Here is a 20,721-nt window from a genome sequence, read left to right as displayed (position 1 = left end):
AACGACGAAGCAAAAGCAGCAGTGGCTATAATAGTATCGAGTAGTACCAATAGTAACAAAATCAGTACATACATTACTTTAAAAAGAAAGAAAACTATAAGAGATTTAGCTCCATTTAAAACTGTATCGAACAACAATTTTGTTCAATTGGTATTTATTATCAGTTCATTCACGTAATTTAATCTTCTAGTGGAAATTTTTTAATTAATTTTGGTTTTATTTGCTCCTTAATACGCACGAGGTAAGAAGTAAATTTTTAAATACATCATTTGTTGATTTAATTAATCGAACATTATAATCTTATTCGTTGAAAATGTGAAAAGAAAAAAAAAAAGAATAACTAATGCATTTAAACGCCGTGTATTAAATCGTGATATAAAGTAAGGTTAAGTTACATTTTCTACCTATTATTTTATTTTTACTTATAGATTTCAAAAATATACACTTATTAACATAAAAATTGTTTCTTAATATATTATTTCTTCGTATAATACCTTCCAGAGAAAAGACATATGTATATATACATTGTATCTAATTATTTATAAATGTATGTTTAATGTATATATACATTTATAGATACGTTGGTATGTCCATTCGCATGATCCTAAAGTGTCATGTGCATGCGTACTAATTAAGATCAATGACAATTGATAATCGTAATATTAAAAATTTTAAATGAAATTAAACTAAATGGAAGTTTTTGTCTTTAAAATTGTTTAAAATTCACAATTTTATCTATTATTATGTGTTATGCCAATCGTGTATTCTATTTTAATAAGATTTCCAAAATACATGCGATCATGATAATATTGTGACGTAACATATTGATAATAGTAGATTTGCTAGAGTATTATAACTCTATGTTATAATTACTTCAATGATGTCATTATAATATAAAGTTTAAAGATTTTAAGGAACATTAATGTGAATAATATATTGTTTGTTATTATATATTATATATTTCATTTAGGTTATGACATAATTTTTAAAATTACATTTTCACATAACAATTCTAATTCATGTCATCATATGTGTAATAAACTTATGTAAAAAATCTACACTTGTGAATTATAGTTATCTTGTTTTTATAGTTGAGATATATATATAATCAAAATGGATTCGAAAGAAGAAATAGTGATCTACGATGAATCATTAAGTAATAGGGCAGTTAGTCATGCCAAAAGAAATCCTTTTTTGATGGCTGGTATGGATAATCTATTAAGCGATAAGCAACGATTTTTAACCACATGTTACAATGGATCTTTTTGACATTTTATCGACTTATTAATTCTAAGTATTCATATTCTTTTGTTTTAGGTTTTGCAAGTTTGATAGCAGCTTGTGCGATAGGCGTTTATAAATTTAAACGCCGAGGAAATATGCCGATATCTCACTACCTCTTGCAATTTCGAGTTCTGGCACAAAGCTCAGTAATTGGTTGCATAACTATTGGAATGGCTTATCACATGTTCAATGAACATGTTTTACACAAAGGGAAAAAAGAATGATAAAAATTGTTTAGTTTGTAATTGTTTAGTTGAGTATTTGTCACAATCCTAATAAGTACTAAAAGTTCGATAGATATTTCACATATGTTAGTTAGTCTGAATTAGATGAAACATAAAAAGCTAAATGTGATACTACAATAGTATTATCGTTAGACCTTGAATACTTTTGGCTGGCTCCAATGATAATATAGAAAAAATCATATTTTCTCATACTTTTTCTTTCCTACAGATATAAATATTTATGAAATAGAAAGATATGATTACATTAAGTGTTTTATTTAGAAAGATCATTACAGTAATAGTATTCTTATATATGTATTATATGTTTAAATAATATGTTTGTAATAGTGAGCATGATATATGTTATTATTCACATAAACAATTATTAATTTTATGATAAAATTTGTTGTAAAATTAACAAAGTAAAAATTTAACATTAATGAATTATTTGATGTAATATTAGAAAAATAAAAAAATTTCATATTCATGAACACTTCGTGTATTTCACTATATTTATTTTATTTTAAGAACATAAAGCGAAGTTATATGTAAGGAAATAACTAGCATTCAGGTCTTGAAAATAAAATAATTTTAGCTATATATTTCAATAAGTATCAAATTTAAAATCGAAGTTATAGCAGGCCTTAAGTATAAATAAAAATAACCAATGTATAATTTTAATAATTATCATGCCATTATATGTGTTAGCTTTCTCCTTGCACATAGTATGCTTCAATAATTGATACTTTAAACTAATTTTAATTTATTTAGAGAGAAAGACAATGGTATAATGTATTGTAGTACTATAGTATAATTAACTATATTATAATAATAGTGTATTAAAATTATATAGCTGACAAATGTTAAAGCAGTTCATTACTTTTCGTTCGAAGCGTTTGTAATTCAGTAACAGTTATTACTGCACGTTCCGAAGAAAAGAAGAGGAAAGGAGATAAAAGGAAAAAAAAGAAAAAAAAGAGAAAGAAGAGAAAGAGAAGAGAAACCATAAGAAATGAATCCACCACAAAACATTAAATAAAGAATTTGTTTTTAGTTTTTAAATTATATAATTCAAATATTTGATCTGCGACCATTAAATAACAAAACTTTTTATTTGATTTTGATCGACTGCTAAAAAATCATTGTTTAGTACATAAACAACACAATTTCTTTTTTTCTGCTACTCTTATATAAATCTGTCTCTAATCATATATGGCGCCAATATTTATTCCACTAGAGGGCGTCGATGGTGTATTAGATGTTATAACCTATATATATACTAGAATCACTGTAAATAAGCATTTATGTTTTAGAACATAAAGTTAACCTCATTTTGTGAGAATATTTTTCTACAAAGTGATAAGCCAAATTATATTAATAATTATAATATAATTGTAAATAATTATAATATAATATAATTATAATATATTTATTAAGAAACATCGCAATGGTTTAATATAAATTAAATTATCATTTGTTTGATTGTTTAATTTCTCAAGTGTATATATTTGATTCAATGTCTTTTGAAGTCATCGTATTTTTAATAACAAAATTGTTTTAAATGGAATTATATATACTTTGTTTTTTCTTTTTCTTTAAATCTAACATTGAATGTTGGAGGAATTGATTTTATTTTGTCGTAAGAAAAAGAAATATAAATCATTACTAGTTATTATTATATATTGTATGTATTTTAAAATATATACTTCTATATATCTCAATAATATATAGAAGTATATATGACATATTATATATAATGCCCAATTTAATTTATGTCTAATAACACAAATATTTTTCAGTTATTTTTTCTCTACATTTCTTCTGAAAATAATACATATCAGTCGAAATGGATGATATTTGGGAATCTAGGGATAAGACTATCAGAAAAGAAATACTTAAAAAAGGTATTTTTTCAAACAAACCAACAGAATGTTGTGAATGCCAGATTATAATACAAAATGTAAATGTTACTGGAATGAATGTTATGGATTTGAAAAATCAGCTTCAAACAGAAATTCTCGATGATACTGAAAAGACTATTAGGATAGGAGATGCAAATTCTGAAATCGACAGAAAAATTGAAAGGGGAATACAGATGATGATGATCGAAGAGAATTGTTTGTTTACCATATATATGCCAGCTTTATCTAAGGAAGGAAAAAAAGTTATTGTTACTTTTAATATAATTTTAAAGTATTTCAAGCCATTTAAGACAATTTGGAATTGGACTCCAGAAGAAAAATATGAGATTGCTTCGAAGTATAAAGAAGTTGGTGTAAAATTATTTAAAGAATCAAGACACATAGATGCGTTTCATAAATTTAGCAAAGCTTGCAAAATTTTAATAACACTAGAACCAATACCTGATCTAGAATTGGATAAATCATTAGAAAAAAATATTAATACATTGAGGATAATTTTATATAACAATTTAGCTGGATGTCATATACTTAGAGAGAATTATGAACATGTAATTAAATTATGTAACAAAATTTTAGAAAAAGATGAAAATAACATTAAGGCTTTGTATAGACGTGGTGTAGCTTATGGTAAATTAAGAAACATTGAAAATGCTGTTTCTGACTTGAAAAAAGTTGTTACTTTAGAGCCTCATAATGCTGTTGCAAAGGAACAATTCCTCATTTATAATCAAAAATTACAGGAAGCAAATCAGAAGTGTAAAGATATGATAAAGAGAATGTTTCAAACTTAATAATTAATTATCAAGTATCTTTAAATCATTGACATAAAATTGTTTACAAATAATATATATATAATATACAGAATAAATAGTTATTTTATAAATAGAAAAATACGTTTTTATTTTACCCATAACAATGTTACACCACATTTGACGCATTTGTATTATTTATGTAGCTTGCAACAGTTCTCTACCTAAACTTGTTATTCAATAGTTAAATATTATATATAAATACAGTGAAATTTATTTTATGTTGTATTAAAACACAATACTAGTACAAAAAGATTTGAAGGATAAATAATTGAGCGTTTAATATAATATAATTGTAATATACATTTCCATCTATTGTTCTGAATGATATCCTAGTATGATAGTATGAAAGCATTTAATAAGTGTAATCATTTCAAAAACTTTTCATACGCATTACGAAAATGAAACAAATGTACACAATTTCTTAAATGTGTATTTAATGAAATGCTTTATTGTAATCTTAAAAATTTCAAATTAGTTACTTTCTTATACTGTGAAAATGCTATTACAAATGTATTAAACTTAAAATCTTGATAATCTTACAAAATGGCATAAACAGAAACAATGTCATTCTTAATATGTAAATTCAACTTAATTTGTATAATTTACACATTAATTTTGGATTTCTCCATATGAATTAAAATACTTTACATTGAAATTATATACAAGAAGAACTTTTAGCGAATTTTTCATTTAGGATAAATGTTATTACTAATCTCCATGTATACAGTAAACAGAGATATGTATACGGTACGGGCAACTTCAATGGCACCTTATACAATGATGCATGAAAAATAATTTTACTGCTCGGTCATTAGATAATATTGATAATATTGATGAACAGTTATGTTTAGTTAAAATATTATAACTATTATTAAAATATAATCTAAATTTGATAGCATTAATCAACACTAAATAAGTAGATCATTTGTATTCATTTATATCTATCTTTTTTTCTCCAGATTAGATATTTACAGAGGAATATTAAAGTCTTTCAAAAATAAACCACAATACAGAAAGTAACATATTAAACAAAGTTATAAGAAATATAATTCAATGCAAATGTGAATGTTATTATCTGCAAGTTCAAATTACTTAAGGCATAATCTCGCACTAAATTATTTCTTTAATTAATTACGCATTACCATATGTATGTAATAAAGAACATAACAATAGAAAAAAACTATTAATGTTGCCAAACCATTAGAACTGTCCTTCTTGTTTGTAAAATATTATATACTTTAATAATTTTATATAAATGACTGTTTGTGTTGTAATAACTTTTTTGTTAACATATTCATGCCAAATTTTATGCTACGTTTGTAAAAATACTAATTGTACAGAATAAAATTAGTTCAACTCATGCATCATTTTTAATTATATCTAAACAAATACGAAAAAAACGCTCGAGAATTAAAATTGTTTACTACCAAACATATAAAATTAAATATAATATTAATATTTATCTGGCAAGATAACTAAATTTTGATATATGCATACGATAAGTTTTATTACCTACAATTACTCAATGAATACTTGTAATAATCTATCAAATAGAAGATTATTTCTTGATATATTTTTGCATAGCATACAAATTTTATAAATATTTTATAAATTAAACATAATGCTTTCTTGTTGGTTGAAGAATTAGAAAGAATGATAAAGATAATTTAAGCTATATTAAATATAATACAGAATTACATTAGGCATTTCATAAAAAACATTCACAGATATCTTTTTTACTACATTTTTTTCATATGAGCAATCTTGGAAATAAAGTCTATCATATACATTACATAATTTTTATCAATATTAATACCATATTGGCAACAATATTTACCTTATAATTAAGTTAGATAATACAATCTTACAGAACTTATAAATTCTCCCTGCAGATTATTATTCTGTCAAGTGACACAGTTAATATAGTCACATGTTACATCAATATGGCATGTATATCTTAGTTGCGTTGGTATAGTTGGACCATAACACATCTTTTAAATTTTACAGAATACAAAATAATACCATTAATCAAAAATATTATAAGATTCCCACATAGTTTCTTTATTTTGGATCACGAGTATCATATTTATAATATAATAAATATAATATTGTGTTATTGAATTTTCAATATAATGTACCATTATTACTAACAAGAAAAAAAAAAAAAAAATAAAATTCATGATCCATTAGAAACAAGGGGCTTGAAAATCATATAGAATCAGAAGTTAATAATAACAATTTGTGTTATTTATATTGTATTCAATAAAAAAATAATTAGAGTACATTATTAAGTTTCTGGCACAAACATAATGTGAATTAATTACACCAAATTTGTGGCAATAGAAAACTGTGTTTTTCCAAAAAATGATATTCTAATTATAAAAATTATAAAAAGTATTTATTTCAATGTATTATAATTTAGGTTGTAGCGATAAAAAAAATATGTCCAGACAGAAATATCTAATACGTTTGTATCATCATAATCCTATTTACGCTTTTTCGAAGGCATTTTCAATTCACTAAAGCATTATTAATAAAGTTAACATTCCAGATACTAAAAATCTGAATTAGTCTATAATGACATTACTACTTATCAATATAAGAGCTCAATTCTATAACAATGTAATAGTAATGATCATAGATAATACTAATAACTGGGATTTTCAATGATTTAACACTGATTTATAATCAGGATATACCATATATACATTCACAGTCATTTCAGATTAATCTATCAATTACAATCTTTTATTTTATCATCAAAAAGAGAAAACTATTCATGGCTTTACTTATAGAGCAAAACATATCAGAAAATTTTGTTATGCCACTTATTGGTGTTAATTTACTGACGTATGCTTTCATGCATCTAAAATATCTGGAAATGGAGGGAATGATCATTATGATACTTTTGGTTTGCCATTGGCAGTGATAGTGGCGTTCATTGTCGTGTTTGTTGCCAATTCAGCAGCCTGCGCTACCACTGCTACAGAAACTGACCTCTTCACAATTTGTTGATAAAGTACTTTCATGAACTAAAGCAAAAGAAAAAAAAAAAAAAAAAAAAAAAAAAAAAAGAAAGAAAATGAAATTAACCATATATAATACATATAATAAAAAATAATCCATTCATAATATTATTAGAATAGAAATACTTTATATTAACAATATCTTTAGTTAATAAAAATATCAATATAATTTCTATTAGTAAGAAGATTATTATTAAGCAACATTTTATATTATGTATTTTGTATTATGTATTTAAGTAACTATAAAAGGCAAGATTATAGTTGAAAGAATATGTATATATATAAGGTTTATATATTTAGACCTTATACAGACAATTCCCAAACAGCATACCTTTCAAAAGTGTCATCCTGTTAGCACTCAGCTTATAGGAAGGATAAACGATAATAAAACTTAAAATTAAGCTAAGAGAATTATTTCTGCAAAAAATATATCTTGGAAAGCAAATAAGAAAATTGATAATAAAATTTAAACTAAAGAGCATAAGCAATAATAATTAATGATTGATAAAATTTATTTATGCAAACTTAATTTAAATGTGAGAGAAATGATAAGTGTATAAAAAAGGAATGAAGCATAGGATCAGATATAGCGATGTTTACAAAGGTAGGTATATATAAGTTTATAAGTAGGTATTGCAAACAAAGTTATAATAATGGGAAGGATTAGATATCTTAGTTTGTAAGTAAGATGAGCGCATAGCCAGGCCTGTTAAAATAAGAAATGATGCATATTAATGAGGATATGTATGGGCAGTACGATTAGTATAAATGTAATAATAATGTGTGTGTTTATATATATAAGTATATATATACAACACACGTTAATGCACGCACAATCCTTATATATATGCTGTTGCTTATTGTACTATAAAGAATTGTTAAAATAGATAATAAATATTTTAATAATTTTCCCGTGATTTTGTTATCTCCATACAATAAATTATTACAATAAAGTTTCAAATTCAGATTTGTTAACAAATTTATATTTTTCAAATTTAATGCAGTTACCAAATAGTATGTAAAATTAATGATTAAAATAATGTAAGTGGATACTATAATTTTTCCATGATTTTACGTATTTTTGTATGAATAGTAGTTCTTTATCGACAGAATCTCTATTGACAGAAGTTAAAAATTTCAAATTTGCATGATACATATTTAAGATTTGATATAAGACTCTAAACATAATTATTAAGTAAATAATATTAAGACTTACATTTTCCCATATAGCATTTGCTAGTTCATCTATTCGCGTACCCATTTGGTGGAATTCACCGCTGTACCTATAATAATTAATATTAAGATATATATAGGCCAAAAATTGTGATACGATTAATACTTGCGAATATTAGAAAAATCCTTAAATTAACATACTTTATATATGCCCAAAAAACGAATGTAAGTAATCCAACGCCCAAAATCACATTGCATGTATTCGCTATAGTGTATAAACCAACTAGTCCAAATATACCAGATAAAATATACATAGTGACTGCTATCACGAGAAACACTGCAGGAGTTCGTGCTGCCTTAAAAATGTTTTTACTTTCATTGTGCGCTTTGAATTGAAGATAAGCTTCATCCATATCCTAGAATGGCGTAGAAACAACATTATTTATTTATGACAAATTTTCAATAGCATATTGATTTTTTTGTAATTAAATATAATAATACATTTATAAGTACCTTCATTAATTTTTCCATGTACATCTGACTAAACTCATCTCCACCCATTTTTCGTTTATTCTGAAAATGATGTATAGCACTATCCATACACCGTTGATGCTCTGCATCTAAAAGAGCAGTTGGTAAAAACGGTTTGATTCCTCCACAAACACTTTCCATCGATTGTAAATATACATCTTTCGCCTCAGCTACAGCTGACAGATTATTAGCTTCTGCTGTCGCCTAAAAATAAAAAGAAAAAAAAAAGAAAAAAAAAAGAAAAAAGAAAAAAAAAGAAAGAAAAAAAGAAAGAAAAAAAGAAAGAAAAAAAATAAGGAAAGAAAAATACTTAATTATAAAATCATTTATATGATATTATTAAGGTATTTTAAATGATTAAAACTATATATACTTAATTTATAAATTATTGATTATACTTACAACAAGCATACTTTTAGGTTCTGGTAATTCATCTCCTTTATAAATTTTTATATAACTTTTGAAATATTCAAGCAAATCTCTGGCTTTTACAACTTGGCCATCAATTTTTTTTGTAACTAAATTTTCCGGTGCTAGTATCATTGGTATAAGAACTTTCAACTGTTCTTTAAACTCTGATTCAATTTCTGATAGTCTACCATCAAATTTGGGATTTGTGGCGATTTTCAAGCCTGGATGAGGCATAAGGAAGCATGATATATCCGAAAAGCAAGATTTTATGTGCTTTCTTAAACTTTGTAATTCCGGATGTTGCTTATTAGATATTTCTAATCTTCTTTGCAATACTTTCTGTCCTCCTTCTGCTCCATAATCAGCTTCATATGGATAACACCAATCTCTTACTAGGAACTGCAATCTTTGAAAGGGTGTACTCCCTGATTTTTCCAAAGCTAGTCTACCATATTCAGTGAAAAGTTGCAAATGTTGAAGATGATCTTCCTGGATATTCTGTGATAAATTGTAAATTTGTACAGAAGACAACATCGTACTTAATGCAAACACTGTAGCACAATCCCTAACAGTTGATTGACTATCGAAAGCACCTTGCGTATCCATTAGTATTATAGCAACTCTTTCTCCATTTGGTAAAGTTGCAGGAAAAACATGTGACCACATTAATATTCCTGTAGTATCTCTTTCGGAACCTCCTCTCCATGAGAATCCTTTTAAAGGTTCATTGTCTTTTCCCAACCAAGAATCTGAACCTTTTCCCTTACTGTACTATTATGTTTGCATATTTTAAAAAAGCAACGCATGTGCAAATCATTCCATTTTCAACATAGTATATATAAACATGAAACAAAAAAAGAGCATTTTTAAGGAAAATCTTCATAAACAATTATACAAAAACTAAAAGTATACGAATATATATATATATATATATATATATTACTTTAGAATAATATGACTACATATGTCAGTACCTTATCATTCATATAACGAAGAAAAAAGTCGAGTAGAAAACTTTTGCCCTTCCTGAATGCACCTGCCACGGACACGACAACAACACTTCTATCTTTTATGTCATCGTGAAGTAGAATTTTGGATAATGCTTCTTCATCTAATTCAAAAGTATGGTCAGGCTGTGCAAGCACCACTTGTACCGGATATCCAAATTCTGTTATATTTTCATTTTGGTTGTTCATAGATGCTGCCTCTATGCGTTCTCTTCGTCCTAAGTAATCTATATTAGATAATACCAGAAAATTTATATGAAGCAATAGACTATGATAACTGCAAAATATGTATATATTTTACACTTAATGATTTGTTACAAAGTCGAATAAATGATAATGAACATAATTAAGTTTTATGTTGTTTATTATACTTTGACTGCATTAGCCAGTATCTAAAGATAGTTCGAATAAGTAGTGTTTAAAAGAAAAATGTGATTATCATGGAATTTAAAACGGCTATTAGTATCAAACGACCTTTGTCAATCGATCGTAAATCTAATAATATATTCTACGAAAGATAAAGAAATATATATATATATATGTAATATGTATATGTACACGAATACTATCATGACAAGTCATTCGAGAGAAAAAGTACAATAAAAGAAAAAAGAAATGAAGGGAATTAGATAAAGGTGAGAACAAAAACTAAACTCATCATTAAAATTTGTAGTAATTTCTATTGGTACATTTTTCAAATTTAGCATAAAACCAACGTAAGATATTTTTACCATGAATATATAGGGAGATCTAGGAAAAGATTTTATAAAGCACGCGTGCTTTGCTTTATTCATATCGTAAGTATTCCGTAATTAAACTTCTGCACAAATAAACGTGTAGTACGAGGATGAAAACTATGCAATTACACACAATTATTCATTTTGTATGATAACGCAGTTAAGAATAATCTCATGTTGTATAATCTCATACAAGTACGGAATTGAAAGTACTGCAAAAAATCATGATAACGTATTTATCTTGTAATTTTACGTAATTACATATATTGTTTGTTACATATATATATAAAACAATAATACAATAATATAAGAATCGTTTCATCAAGATTATACGATGATAACGTTATCCTATTTTTTACTTTGTAAGTAAAGATTACATTTTAACGGAGTTTCATTCTTAATAATTTATATGTTCTCTTTGTATACTATTTACGAGAAAATGCAATCAACTGTTATTTTATTTATTTCTCATTGATGCTAGTACTGCGCGAATCGTTAACACCAATGTTACTCGTAATTATAAAGTGCTAAATTTGTGATTTGCAACGAAGAAAACTCACCTATTTTATCCATTGCTTGAAACTCCCGGGGTACAGGATTCACGTTCTCATCGAGAGTCGTCATCGAGGTCTTTCCGCCTGGAAAAAAAGAAAAAAAAAAAAAAAAAAAAAAAAAAAAGTCAAGATCTTTAATCACGAACTTCGCTTTCTTTTCACCAAAACGTCGATTCAAATAAATAGCAAATACAAAACAAATATATATACACACACACACACACACACACACACACACACACACACACACACACACACACACACACACACATATATATATATATATATATATATATATATATATATATATATATAGAGAGAGAGAGAGAGAGAGAGAGAGAGAGAGAGAAAGAGAGAAAGAGAATGCGAATCGGACAATCTAGCTGTCGGAACCAAAGAACTTTCCAAAATGAACGATTGCGAAAGAAACCTTGAAAACCTTTAGTAGAGTCAATTTCCACGAGAGGCCCATCGCTGAGCCGAACTCGAGCTTTGCTTGTTTCCTCGCATTCCTTCTTATCTTTTACAACAATGGGAAGACGTGACGATGCGTATCCTAGGTCGGAAGAAGGTGATTGATTGACTTTTGTTCTCGGTGGTCTCGTTGGTTCCCTCGATCTCAATTTCGAAATTTCGTCGAGTCGTTTCCGGCTCGGCGGGATGTGTTTCCTTTCGCTCATCTTTCTCTTCCGGTTTACATTCGGCGAAGGTGTACGAAAGAGAAAAAAAAAAAAAAAAAAAAAAAAAAGTAAGATGAAAAAGAGTCGAGATTTGCGATAATCAAAGATGCTATTAGATAGCACTGTTGTAGGAATATGTACGGTGCACGCACAATCGAGCACTAACAAGTCGCGCGAAGGAAGACCAGAAATATCCTGGTGGGAAGCGGTGGAGGTGCTCGGAGCTACTCGTCCGCGAGTAGCACGAAGAAGTTTGGGAGTTGGCAGCATCCCATAGTCGTCGATTTGCCTCTACATATATAATATATGTATACGTCGTAACGAGTAAGACGTCACGTTCAGTTCAATTTATATGCTCTTGAAAGTTACGTTTGGTTTTTTTTTCTTTTTCGAGTTTTTATTTTATTAGTAGATTTACGGAACTGTTTCCACAATCAAAAAAAAAATCGACGATGGAAATCGAACATTCTTAATCGCGTGATATCATCCTATAAGAAGATAATCAATTTATCAAAAGGAATAATCGAAAGAATTAAGAGTTCACTTTACGATCAGTGGGTCTCAGATAGAGAACGTAAGATGACCGTTATTATTAGGTAACGTTACTACAAATAAAATTGTCTGACCGTTTGGAATGTTATTTTCTTTTTTGTTCTTTCGACTATCCGAAACTACCATACAAACGATAATTCTACGATATTTTCATATCGAAAATGCGATATCATTGTAAAAACAATCACGTTATTTGATTATTTAACGGAGGAATAAAAAAAAAAAAAAAAAAAAAAAAAAAAGACATGAACAGTATATCTTTTCTATTATTAAAACGAGTTTTATATATGTATATCGTAACAAAAAAAGAGGTGAAAAGCGTAGGATTATTTGGCGAATTGGCATCATTTCATAGTCGATAAATAGCAGAGAAATCTTGTTAACTCTCGGTTACAGTGCTTAAATTCGTGGTCGATTTCGCGATCAGCTATTAAACGCACGTAAGTACGATTCATCCGCAAGAGGCTTTCCTTCTTTTATTATTAACGTGATTATTAAGGATATTTGCCGAAATATAAAATAGAAAAAAGTGTTTAATTTCCATTTGTAATCGAAAACAACTTGAAAATAATTTATCAAGCGTAATTCGATGCGATTAGAAAAAACAGAACACGTTTCTTCATTGTCATTCTCAACCTTTGGACGTACCTGACCTTTGGATTCTCATATCGTGTTTTTCACGAACGATACACGGCTGACTAACGTTACGTAGTTTCTTGTATTTTAATGACAGGTAGGAAAGAAACTAAGAGTCTAAAATTAATTAAAATAAGCGGAAAAAAAAAGATTTGAAAGGATACCGATTGCAGGAGAAAAAATGTGTCATTTAAAGCAAATTATATAGATTCGTATATTTAAGAGAGAAAATTTAACATTTATTATTGTTATTATGGAAGGAAGATAAATGTTTCTCAGTATTAAAAAGTCGGATGAATAAGATTTGAACGAATGAAATTTTAAATCGCTTTACGGTACGTTGGAAGAGAGTAAATCGCGAACAACGATCACGAATCCGTGACGCGCAAGGGATATTACGATGCTATCTTATGGCCCGTTTTCCCACGCTTGTATTTATTTGAAAAAGTAAACCAACGTTTGCTTTTTTTTTTTCTTTTTTATTATTATTTTTTTTTTTTCAAGCGAATACTTTAAGGTTCCATGAGCACCGTCGACTAGTTGCCGGTAACTACTAGATGCAAAGGAATGTTTGTAGGAGCGCGTACGTACTTGATCATGCAGTAAGTCGTTGACAACCATGAAAATACGAGCGGTATATAAGCGATTCGTTTGGTCAATCGAGTTCGATCGTTTGATTTTTTCGTCGTTCTTCGACTTAGTCGGTGATTGTTCTCAACAATGCGCATGCAACCAAAGTTTTACCGCGAGAGGAAAGGAGCTCGAAAGGAAGTCTGAATTGAGCGAAGAAGAAGAGAAACGAGAACGTTCTTCAATCGATCCAGTTAAAATTATTATATTCTCTTCGAGCATCTCCGGAGTCATTAATCTTAACTATGAAGTTATTCGCCGTTGAGTTTATTTATATTTCCAACAATATAGAAGTAGAGCGTAATCGCGATTCCTAAAGTTTGCGAGATTCGATTGTGAGTTCTCGAGCTAAGAGAAATTTTCTACTTTTGTCTTTTATGCGATGTAATATTTCTTATAATTATAACCATATCGTATATATAATCTCTCCATGTTAAGTCGAAGGGCGTTAGCGTGATGGCAAGTAAAGAGTCAGGAAATGCAATTCAACTCGACCGACTTTAATCTGTCTACCGATCATCTAAGATAAGTTTTATTTAATAACGAGTTACGTCAACACGTGTTCTAGCAACAGACGTTGTCATTTTTTATACTCACGTTTCGCGTATTCGTAATTATACAGAATATGTATCGTTTCTACGTAAGAGTTCAGAGAGCCCGCGCAAACTACGCAAATATTTATACGGAGTAAGTGTGTTTGATAGGACGCATATCCTATGTTGATTCGTTATTTGCATACTACACTCTGTTTACACTTACTATAACTCTATCGAAACGTTAATTAATTCGGTTCAACATTAAACGAAATGTCATTAGAACGAAATTTATAGCTGATTGCGCTATTTTGTATTGCTGAAAATAATAAAAAGAAGAAAAAAAGAAAGAAAGAAAAAAGGAGAAGAAAAAAAAAAAAAGAAAAAAAGTAACACCTTATGCCGCCAAAGAGATTTTAGTCGCGTTAAAACGGGATTGCAAGACTAACGAAAGAATGGCAAAAATATGGTTGTCTCTAAAACATTGACAAAAGCAGGATTTAGAGAGATCGCATAGACGGTGGCCGCGTCTACAAAACGTATCCGCGCGAGTCCATAACGTATCCGTTTTTATTTTACGGTATGGCTTTTTGCTGCCATACTTTGGAACTTTGAATAGATAAAATATTGTTCTGCGGTTTCCGGTTAAAATTTCTTCATAGATTCATTGCGATATTTCGCAAAAATCGATATTACTTACGATTAAAAGTTTTAAAACGATATCAATAGGATGTCGACGGCAACTTCGATGTAGAAGCTCACAAAAGTTGTCCCTTTTAATCTGGCAATTACTGTCGTTCGATTGATTACCTTGAAATTCATTTGATCGAATAGTACAAGCTTTAATTAGAAAGGAAATATATGAGAATCGAATGCTATTGTATCGTCGGTACATAAACGTATTGTTGCGAATATTTAAGCGAAAAGAAAAATTTATTATATATTAAGTTATTTGTAAGTACACGATCTTTTTTTTTTTTTGCAATTGTTGTCGCATCCTAGAAATATAAAATAATCGGACAAGATCCGTTATGCTCTTATTACGGTGGATATTTATGACGACAAACATTTTCTCGCGCGAGTTGTTTTCTTCGTCTTTTTTTATGCGCACGTAAAACGAAATTTTTGCTTGTAAATGGCAACAATTGTAGGTTAACGACGTTAACGAGAAAAATGGGCACAAAAGTAACGTTAGATAGCTTTCAAACGAGCGTTTGTTTGACGTCTACCGTTGTAGAAGTAATATGGTGTTTGGTCTTCGAAAAGAATAACCATCGGAACTCATTAAATTATATTTTGCAATTTAAATTTCTTTTACATATGACAAGATGTTTGTTATCCTACGTAACAAATAAAATGATATCGCATCCTGCGATACAAATGTTCGTGTGAAAATAGTCTTAAACTCTTATGCTTAAATTGCAATATATACAAACTATTAAACTTCCACGATTAGAAACTTCTCATTTCCTAAGTCGATGAAAGACGTTAATAATGTTTACAACGTTTCATACATAGGACGTCGAATCTTATTGATATATTTCTGTTTGAAAATGAAGAAATATTATTACTTTTATAATATATAATTTCCAAATTTATTATCTCTTGATTACTCGATATTAGAGTCTCTAATATCATCTCTTCGCATAGTTATAACAGAAAAGAGAAATTTGTCGTACGGTCGTAGCTCAATATGCTTTAGACATGTATTGCTAGCTATTGTTACCTTTTTTCTCTCTTTCTCTTTCTCATTCCCTTTTACTCAACATCGACAGAGCACAACGGGTAACAATAAACTATTGAGAAACGAAGTCGACTCGTTTTCACTCGATACACAACGCGTAACGCTAGCGACACTATTCAATAAAACACACGCCACGCGCTACGATCAAAATAGGTATGCCAATATGCGAGTATCATTTCCTATACGAAATACGGACATGTTATATATACCTATGTAAGCATGTACATATATGTATTATTTGTACCTACGATGACTGGTCGTGTTCCATCGGCTTTGAAAATGCGATCACCCTTTCCACCTTTCTTTCATTGTCGTAGCTTTCGTTTAATTTGAAACGATATTACACGGCTATCCTTACGGACCTACATCTGATAATTTCGTGTTAGTATTTCACGACTGAACCATACTCGTATCCTGGATATTCTTTCTTTCCTTCTTTCTTTTCTCTTACGTGAATATACACCATATAACACACATACAAACGTACGCGCGCGCGTATGTATATGTGTACACAATTTCATAATATTTATCCAACGCACACAGAGAATTAGTACGAGCTAATTAAAGGCGATACACGTCCGAAAAGATAAGAGAATGTAATACACAACCCTTTTCTCCCTTTCCCTTTACTTTTATCCTTTCTCTCTTTCTTTCGCGATACTTGATAACGTCTCTTCCCTTCATACTACTACACCAACGTTATATATTTACCTCTCTGTGACGAGTTAATACTCCTCGTTCCTTTGATATTTTACATTCTAAAAATTAGATTACGTCCCACATACGCGTTCTCTAAGCAAAGACGGTACAAGAATTCAACGAGAATTTTCTCCTGTCTTTCTGGTTTTTTTTTTTTTTTTTTTTTTTTTTTTGTAACCCTTTGCTATTTACGTACGTAGTACAAAATAATTTTTGATTCGGACGAATTATATGCTACGACGAACTCGATTTATATTGAAAACGAAGTCGGAAAAAGTTCGATGTTCGAGAATAATTTCGTATAGATAGTTGAAATTTATTTGGAATAATAAATTTCTGTTCGACCGGGAGAAAGCGTTTAATGTCTCTTTTTCGAATTAATCCTACATGCTTTAATCCAACGTTTTTATGGAAACATCGAGATAAATATTTTAATTCTAGGGATTGGATATTTTTATGTAGATATTTGTTTTTCTCTCTTCCCTCTTTTTCTTTTCCTCCTTTTCAAAATACTGTACTTTAGGACGAGCGAATAAAAAGAATTCCTTTGAGTATTTTTTAATCTTTCGACTCTGCCGATAGTGAAACGAAATATTAAAAACAACTTTTTCAAATCGTTTTTTGAAAAATTCCATCTCGTAACATATTGAACGTCGAATAATATGACGCGAACAAGATTCTATATTCGTATGATTAATTACAACAGTATTCAGTATTTGCCAAAACGTTATTACTAACTGAATATGGCTTTCAATACTGAAATAACCAGTTTTCCTCGAATCTTGACGGTACGTTGCGAAATAAAAGTGAATTTCGATCGCTGATACTCGCGAGGTTTCATTGGAAAAATTGTCTCGAGAATGCGCGCTGGTTGTGTTATTGTTAGTTGTTACGTAAATGCATCGAAGAAACGGAACTCATGGAGTAACAGTTTTTAAATACATATTTACAATATCGTTCGGACGAAACTTATTCTTAAATGACATTTCATAAGGACAATATAATTTTTATCGAAAGGATTGCAAAAGAACAAAACAAAGAAAAAAAGTTTGATATACGTATTCTTTAAAGTTTGATATATGTATATATTACGTATATATGTAAGTATAAGTACGTTTGTAAATTTGCTGAGTAATCTAAGAAAAGGCCTTGAAAACTCGAACGAGAGTAAAACAGTTCAAAGTTCCCTCGCTGGAAACGTAATAATAATTTTCTTAATCGTGTGAGGGCAGCACTTACGAGCCATGCCTCTGAGATACGTCATTTTTGACACAATCTCCGTTCATTCCTTAGATTCTTACATGCGAGTCGAGCCACGAAATATCTATTTTTATACCTCGTTATGTCAATGGTTACGGAGAAGTTGAAATTATACACTGAGTAGGGTGATATAAAGACAGAGATCGTGTTATATGAAAGCACGTTATAACCTCTAAAATAACATGCATGTTACTCATCGAAGATTTTCCTTTCGATCTTTCCCAGCATTCACATCTATTAAGTTATTATATTACCTTAGAATATGTCAATTGATTCAAATGTTGAGCTATTTTTTAAAAGAAAAAAAAATGATGTTTAGATTTCTGAAGAATGATGAGCGAGATCAAAACGTATCAATTTACTGCGATCGAATTGAAAGAACAAAGCTTATGTCTTACGTCGTCATTATTGTCGTCGTTGTCGCCGCCGTCATTGTTAAATTTTTTTATAAGAACTCATATTAAACAAAAAATAGGATAAGACGGTACAACATTAGAAACGTGAAAATATCTTACTATTGAGATGACGAAATGTCAAAAAGCCATGACACGGATTACATCTGCTAGACGTATAAATGCACGTGTTTTGTTCGTTACTTCATCGTTTAACTCTTCCTCGAGTTTATGCGTTCGAAATCTAGCTCAACGTTATCGAATAACCGCGAGAAATACTGATAATACTTACCAACATACGAGAGCCCGTGATTACCAGTCTGTTTACGTTGTCCAGCGTCCGCCATATTGAGATACGAATATCGTCATTTCCGCTGTCGCGCGCACCTTCCTCACTGCTATGGCCAGTAAGTCTACGGCAAGAACGGGTTTGAACAACGAAATTCAGTTGGCTGATAGTCGTTTGTTATTGGATTTAAAAAAGTGAGATAATAGAAACAAATCGGCACGTCGTATTTATGATACTAAAACAAAACAAGGTCATTGAGAGATACATTCAAAAAAAACAAAAGAGATATGAAATAATTAAAAAGATAAGATAAAATAATTGAATAATTGAGGTTAGTATTGAAAACGAATACTGAACTATTGAACACTAACGACTTCTTGAATATTTTTACCTGTATATGATATAATTTAAGTATATAATATCCACTCAAAATAGAGAAACTATCTTATTTTTGATATAAAAGTATAGCAACGAATTTAAAACTATCAAAACACGAGAATTCTAAATGGAACGACGAACCTGAGTCAATGTCTCGAGGTATTCATTAAATGGATTCTCAAAAAAAGATGAAATAAAAGATGAAAGAAACATCGAAATTGGCGCGCGCGGTCGTACTCGAGTAAGTTCGTCGTCGATCGTATGTGGTCGGTATCTCGTCGGAGTTCGGTGGAGAAGCGCGCGCGGCACTACTTTCACCAGCGTACGTGATTCGAGGTCGGTGGTGGTACGGTCGCAGATCCCCCATGGTGGATGCTGGGCCGCGGCGGTGCATCGTTTCGTGCGCGAATTCTCTACTCGTTTTAGGAGGGAAACCATTGCTAAAGCAAGTGTCGTTGGGAGTACAAGAGGGCAAAAATACGAAAAAAGACGAGATAAAAGGAGAGGAAAGGGGCGGCTTCGAAAGAAGTAATAAAAGTTGGTGTCTCGCGGCCGGATGACACGGTGGATAGAGCGAAACTCGAGGCGGGTTCGCGCGTTCGCCTTGACGCGGCTCTCGTCGGATGATAAACAAGCGTAGGCGCGTATTGGCATATGAGAGAGAGGAGGATTATCGCTGTATTCGTTGTCGACGTCATCGTTGTCGTCGTCGTTATCGTTGTCGTTGTTGTCGCCGTTGTCGCCGTCGTCGCCGTTGCCGCTGCCGCCACCGCCGTCGTCGTCATCCTCGCGAGAGATCGCGACGAAGCGCGTGGCTCGTTTCTGTCGCGTGCATTCTATTTCGACGTAACGCATCGTAACTAAACGAACGAGCTGTGTGACATCACGCGCGTTCACCACAAGTCACGAATTCGCGCGCGCGGCAATTGCCTCCTGTTCTCCGATTTTCTCTCTCTCTCTCTATTTCTCTTTCTCTCTCTCTCTCTTTCTATTTCTCTCTTTCTCTCTCTCTCTCTCTCTTTCTCTGTTTCTCTCTCTTGTCTCTCTTTCTCTCCCTTGCTTTCCTTTCTCTCCCTCTCTTCATCCGTCTGTCTATCCATCCATCTCTTTCTCCCTTGTTCATTCTCTCGCTTTCTCTCTCGGGAAGTCTCCTCGAGTCCCCCACGGAAACGGCCTTGAAGTAGCGTCCTTGGGAGCGGCCTTGGGAACGGCCTTGGAAGATGCGCACGTTGTCGCGCGCGCGCCCC

General features: G+C 30.3%; 3 protein-coding genes across 12 annotated transcripts; 2 read left to right on the top strand and 1 right to left on the bottom strand.

Annotated features, from left to right (window-relative positions):
• On the top strand, positions 1-1,881 carry LOC118446998 (HIG1 domain family member 1A, mitochondrial-like). 2 transcript variants are annotated; one of them, XM_035878310.2, is made up of 3 exons: positions 1-241; positions 1,092-1,204; positions 1,318-1,880. In XM_035878310.2, exons 2-3 carry the CDS (start codon positions 1,114-1,116, stop codon positions 1,506-1,508), a joined length of 282 nt encoding a protein of 93 aa, XP_035734203.1. In that variant the 5' UTR covers positions 1-241; positions 1,092-1,113; the 3' UTR covers positions 1,509-1,880. The 2 variants fall into 2 exon arrangements, with proteins under 2 accessions (XP_035734203.1, XP_085512811.1); XM_085656685.1 differs by lacking the exon at positions 1-241 and having other exon boundaries at positions 1,086-1,204; positions 1,318-1,881.
• A 504-nt stretch (positions 1,882-2,385) lies between these two features.
• Positions 2,386-4,299, top strand: LOC118446995 (tetratricopeptide repeat protein 9C). Of its 3 annotated transcripts, none has more exons than XM_035878306.2 (2): positions 2,386-2,902; positions 3,308-4,299. In XM_035878306.2, exon 2 carries the CDS (start codon positions 3,355-3,357, stop codon positions 4,219-4,221), a length of 867 nt encoding a protein of 288 aa, XP_035734199.2. In that variant the 5' UTR covers positions 2,386-2,902; positions 3,308-3,354; the 3' UTR covers positions 4,222-4,299. The 3 variants fall into 3 exon arrangements, with proteins under 3 accessions (XP_035734199.2, XP_035734198.2, XP_085515525.1); XM_035878305.2 differs by lacking the exon at positions 2,386-2,902 and adding an exon at positions 2,997-3,147; XM_085659399.1 differs by lacking the exon at positions 2,386-2,902 and adding an exon at positions 3,003-3,192.
• A 19-nt stretch (positions 4,300-4,318) lies between these two features.
• atl (atlastin GTPase) lies at positions 4,319-20,087 on the bottom strand. 7 transcript variants are annotated; one of them, XM_035878301.2, is made up of 9 exons: positions 19,488-20,087; positions 19,100-19,220; positions 11,688-11,765; positions 10,358-10,617; positions 9,375-10,154; positions 8,955-9,176; positions 8,643-8,857; positions 8,485-8,551; positions 4,320-7,274 (listed from the first exon to the last, which is right to left on the bottom strand). In XM_035878301.2, the coding sequence occupies exons 2-9, from the start codon at positions 19,152-19,154 to the stop codon at positions 7,140-7,142; spliced, it is 1,812 nt and encodes a 603-aa protein (XP_035734194.1). In that variant the 5' UTR covers positions 19,155-19,220; positions 19,488-20,087; the 3' UTR covers positions 4,320-7,139. The 7 variants fall into 7 exon arrangements, with proteins under 7 accessions (XP_035734195.2, XP_085515513.1, XP_035734192.2 ...); XM_085659373.1 differs by having other exon boundaries at positions 19,616-20,087; XM_085659381.1 differs by having other exon boundaries at positions 19,712-20,087.
• Between the last annotated feature and the right edge of the window lie 634 nt (positions 20,088-20,721).

The sequence above is a fragment of the Vespa mandarinia genome, chromosome 1, assembly GCF_050613455.1.
Source record: "Vespa mandarinia isolate Hongniang chromosome 1, ASM5061345v1, whole genome shotgun sequence".
Lineage (NCBI taxonomy): Eukaryota > Metazoa > Arthropoda > Insecta > Hymenoptera > Vespidae > Vespa > Vespa mandarinia.
This window is presented reverse-complemented; position numbering and strand designations above follow the sequence as displayed.

Coding starts and splice junctions, on each gene's coding strand:
- LOC118446998 (XM_085656685.1), top strand. CDS start 1,114: ATGGATTCGAAAGAAGAAATAGTGATCTACGATGAATCATTAAGTAAT. Junction 1,205..1,317: donor AAATCCTTTTTTGATGGCTG/GTATGGATAATC, acceptor CTTTTGTTTTAG/GTTTTGCAAGTTTGATAGCA.
- LOC118446995 (XM_035878306.2), top strand. CDS start 3,355: ATGGATGATATTTGGGAATCTAGGGATAAGACTATCAGAAAAGAAATA.
- atl (XM_035878299.2), bottom strand. CDS start 12,361: ATGAGCGAAAGGAAACACATCCCGCCGAGCCGGAAACGACTCGACGAA. Junction 10,618..11,687: donor TCAAGCAATGGATAAAATAG/GTGAGTTTTCTT, acceptor TATCTAATATAG/ATTACTTAGGACGAAGAGAA. Junction 9,177..9,374: donor AACCTAAAAGTATGCTTGTT/GTAAGTATAATC, acceptor TTTTATTTTTAG/GCGACAGCAGAAGCTAATAA.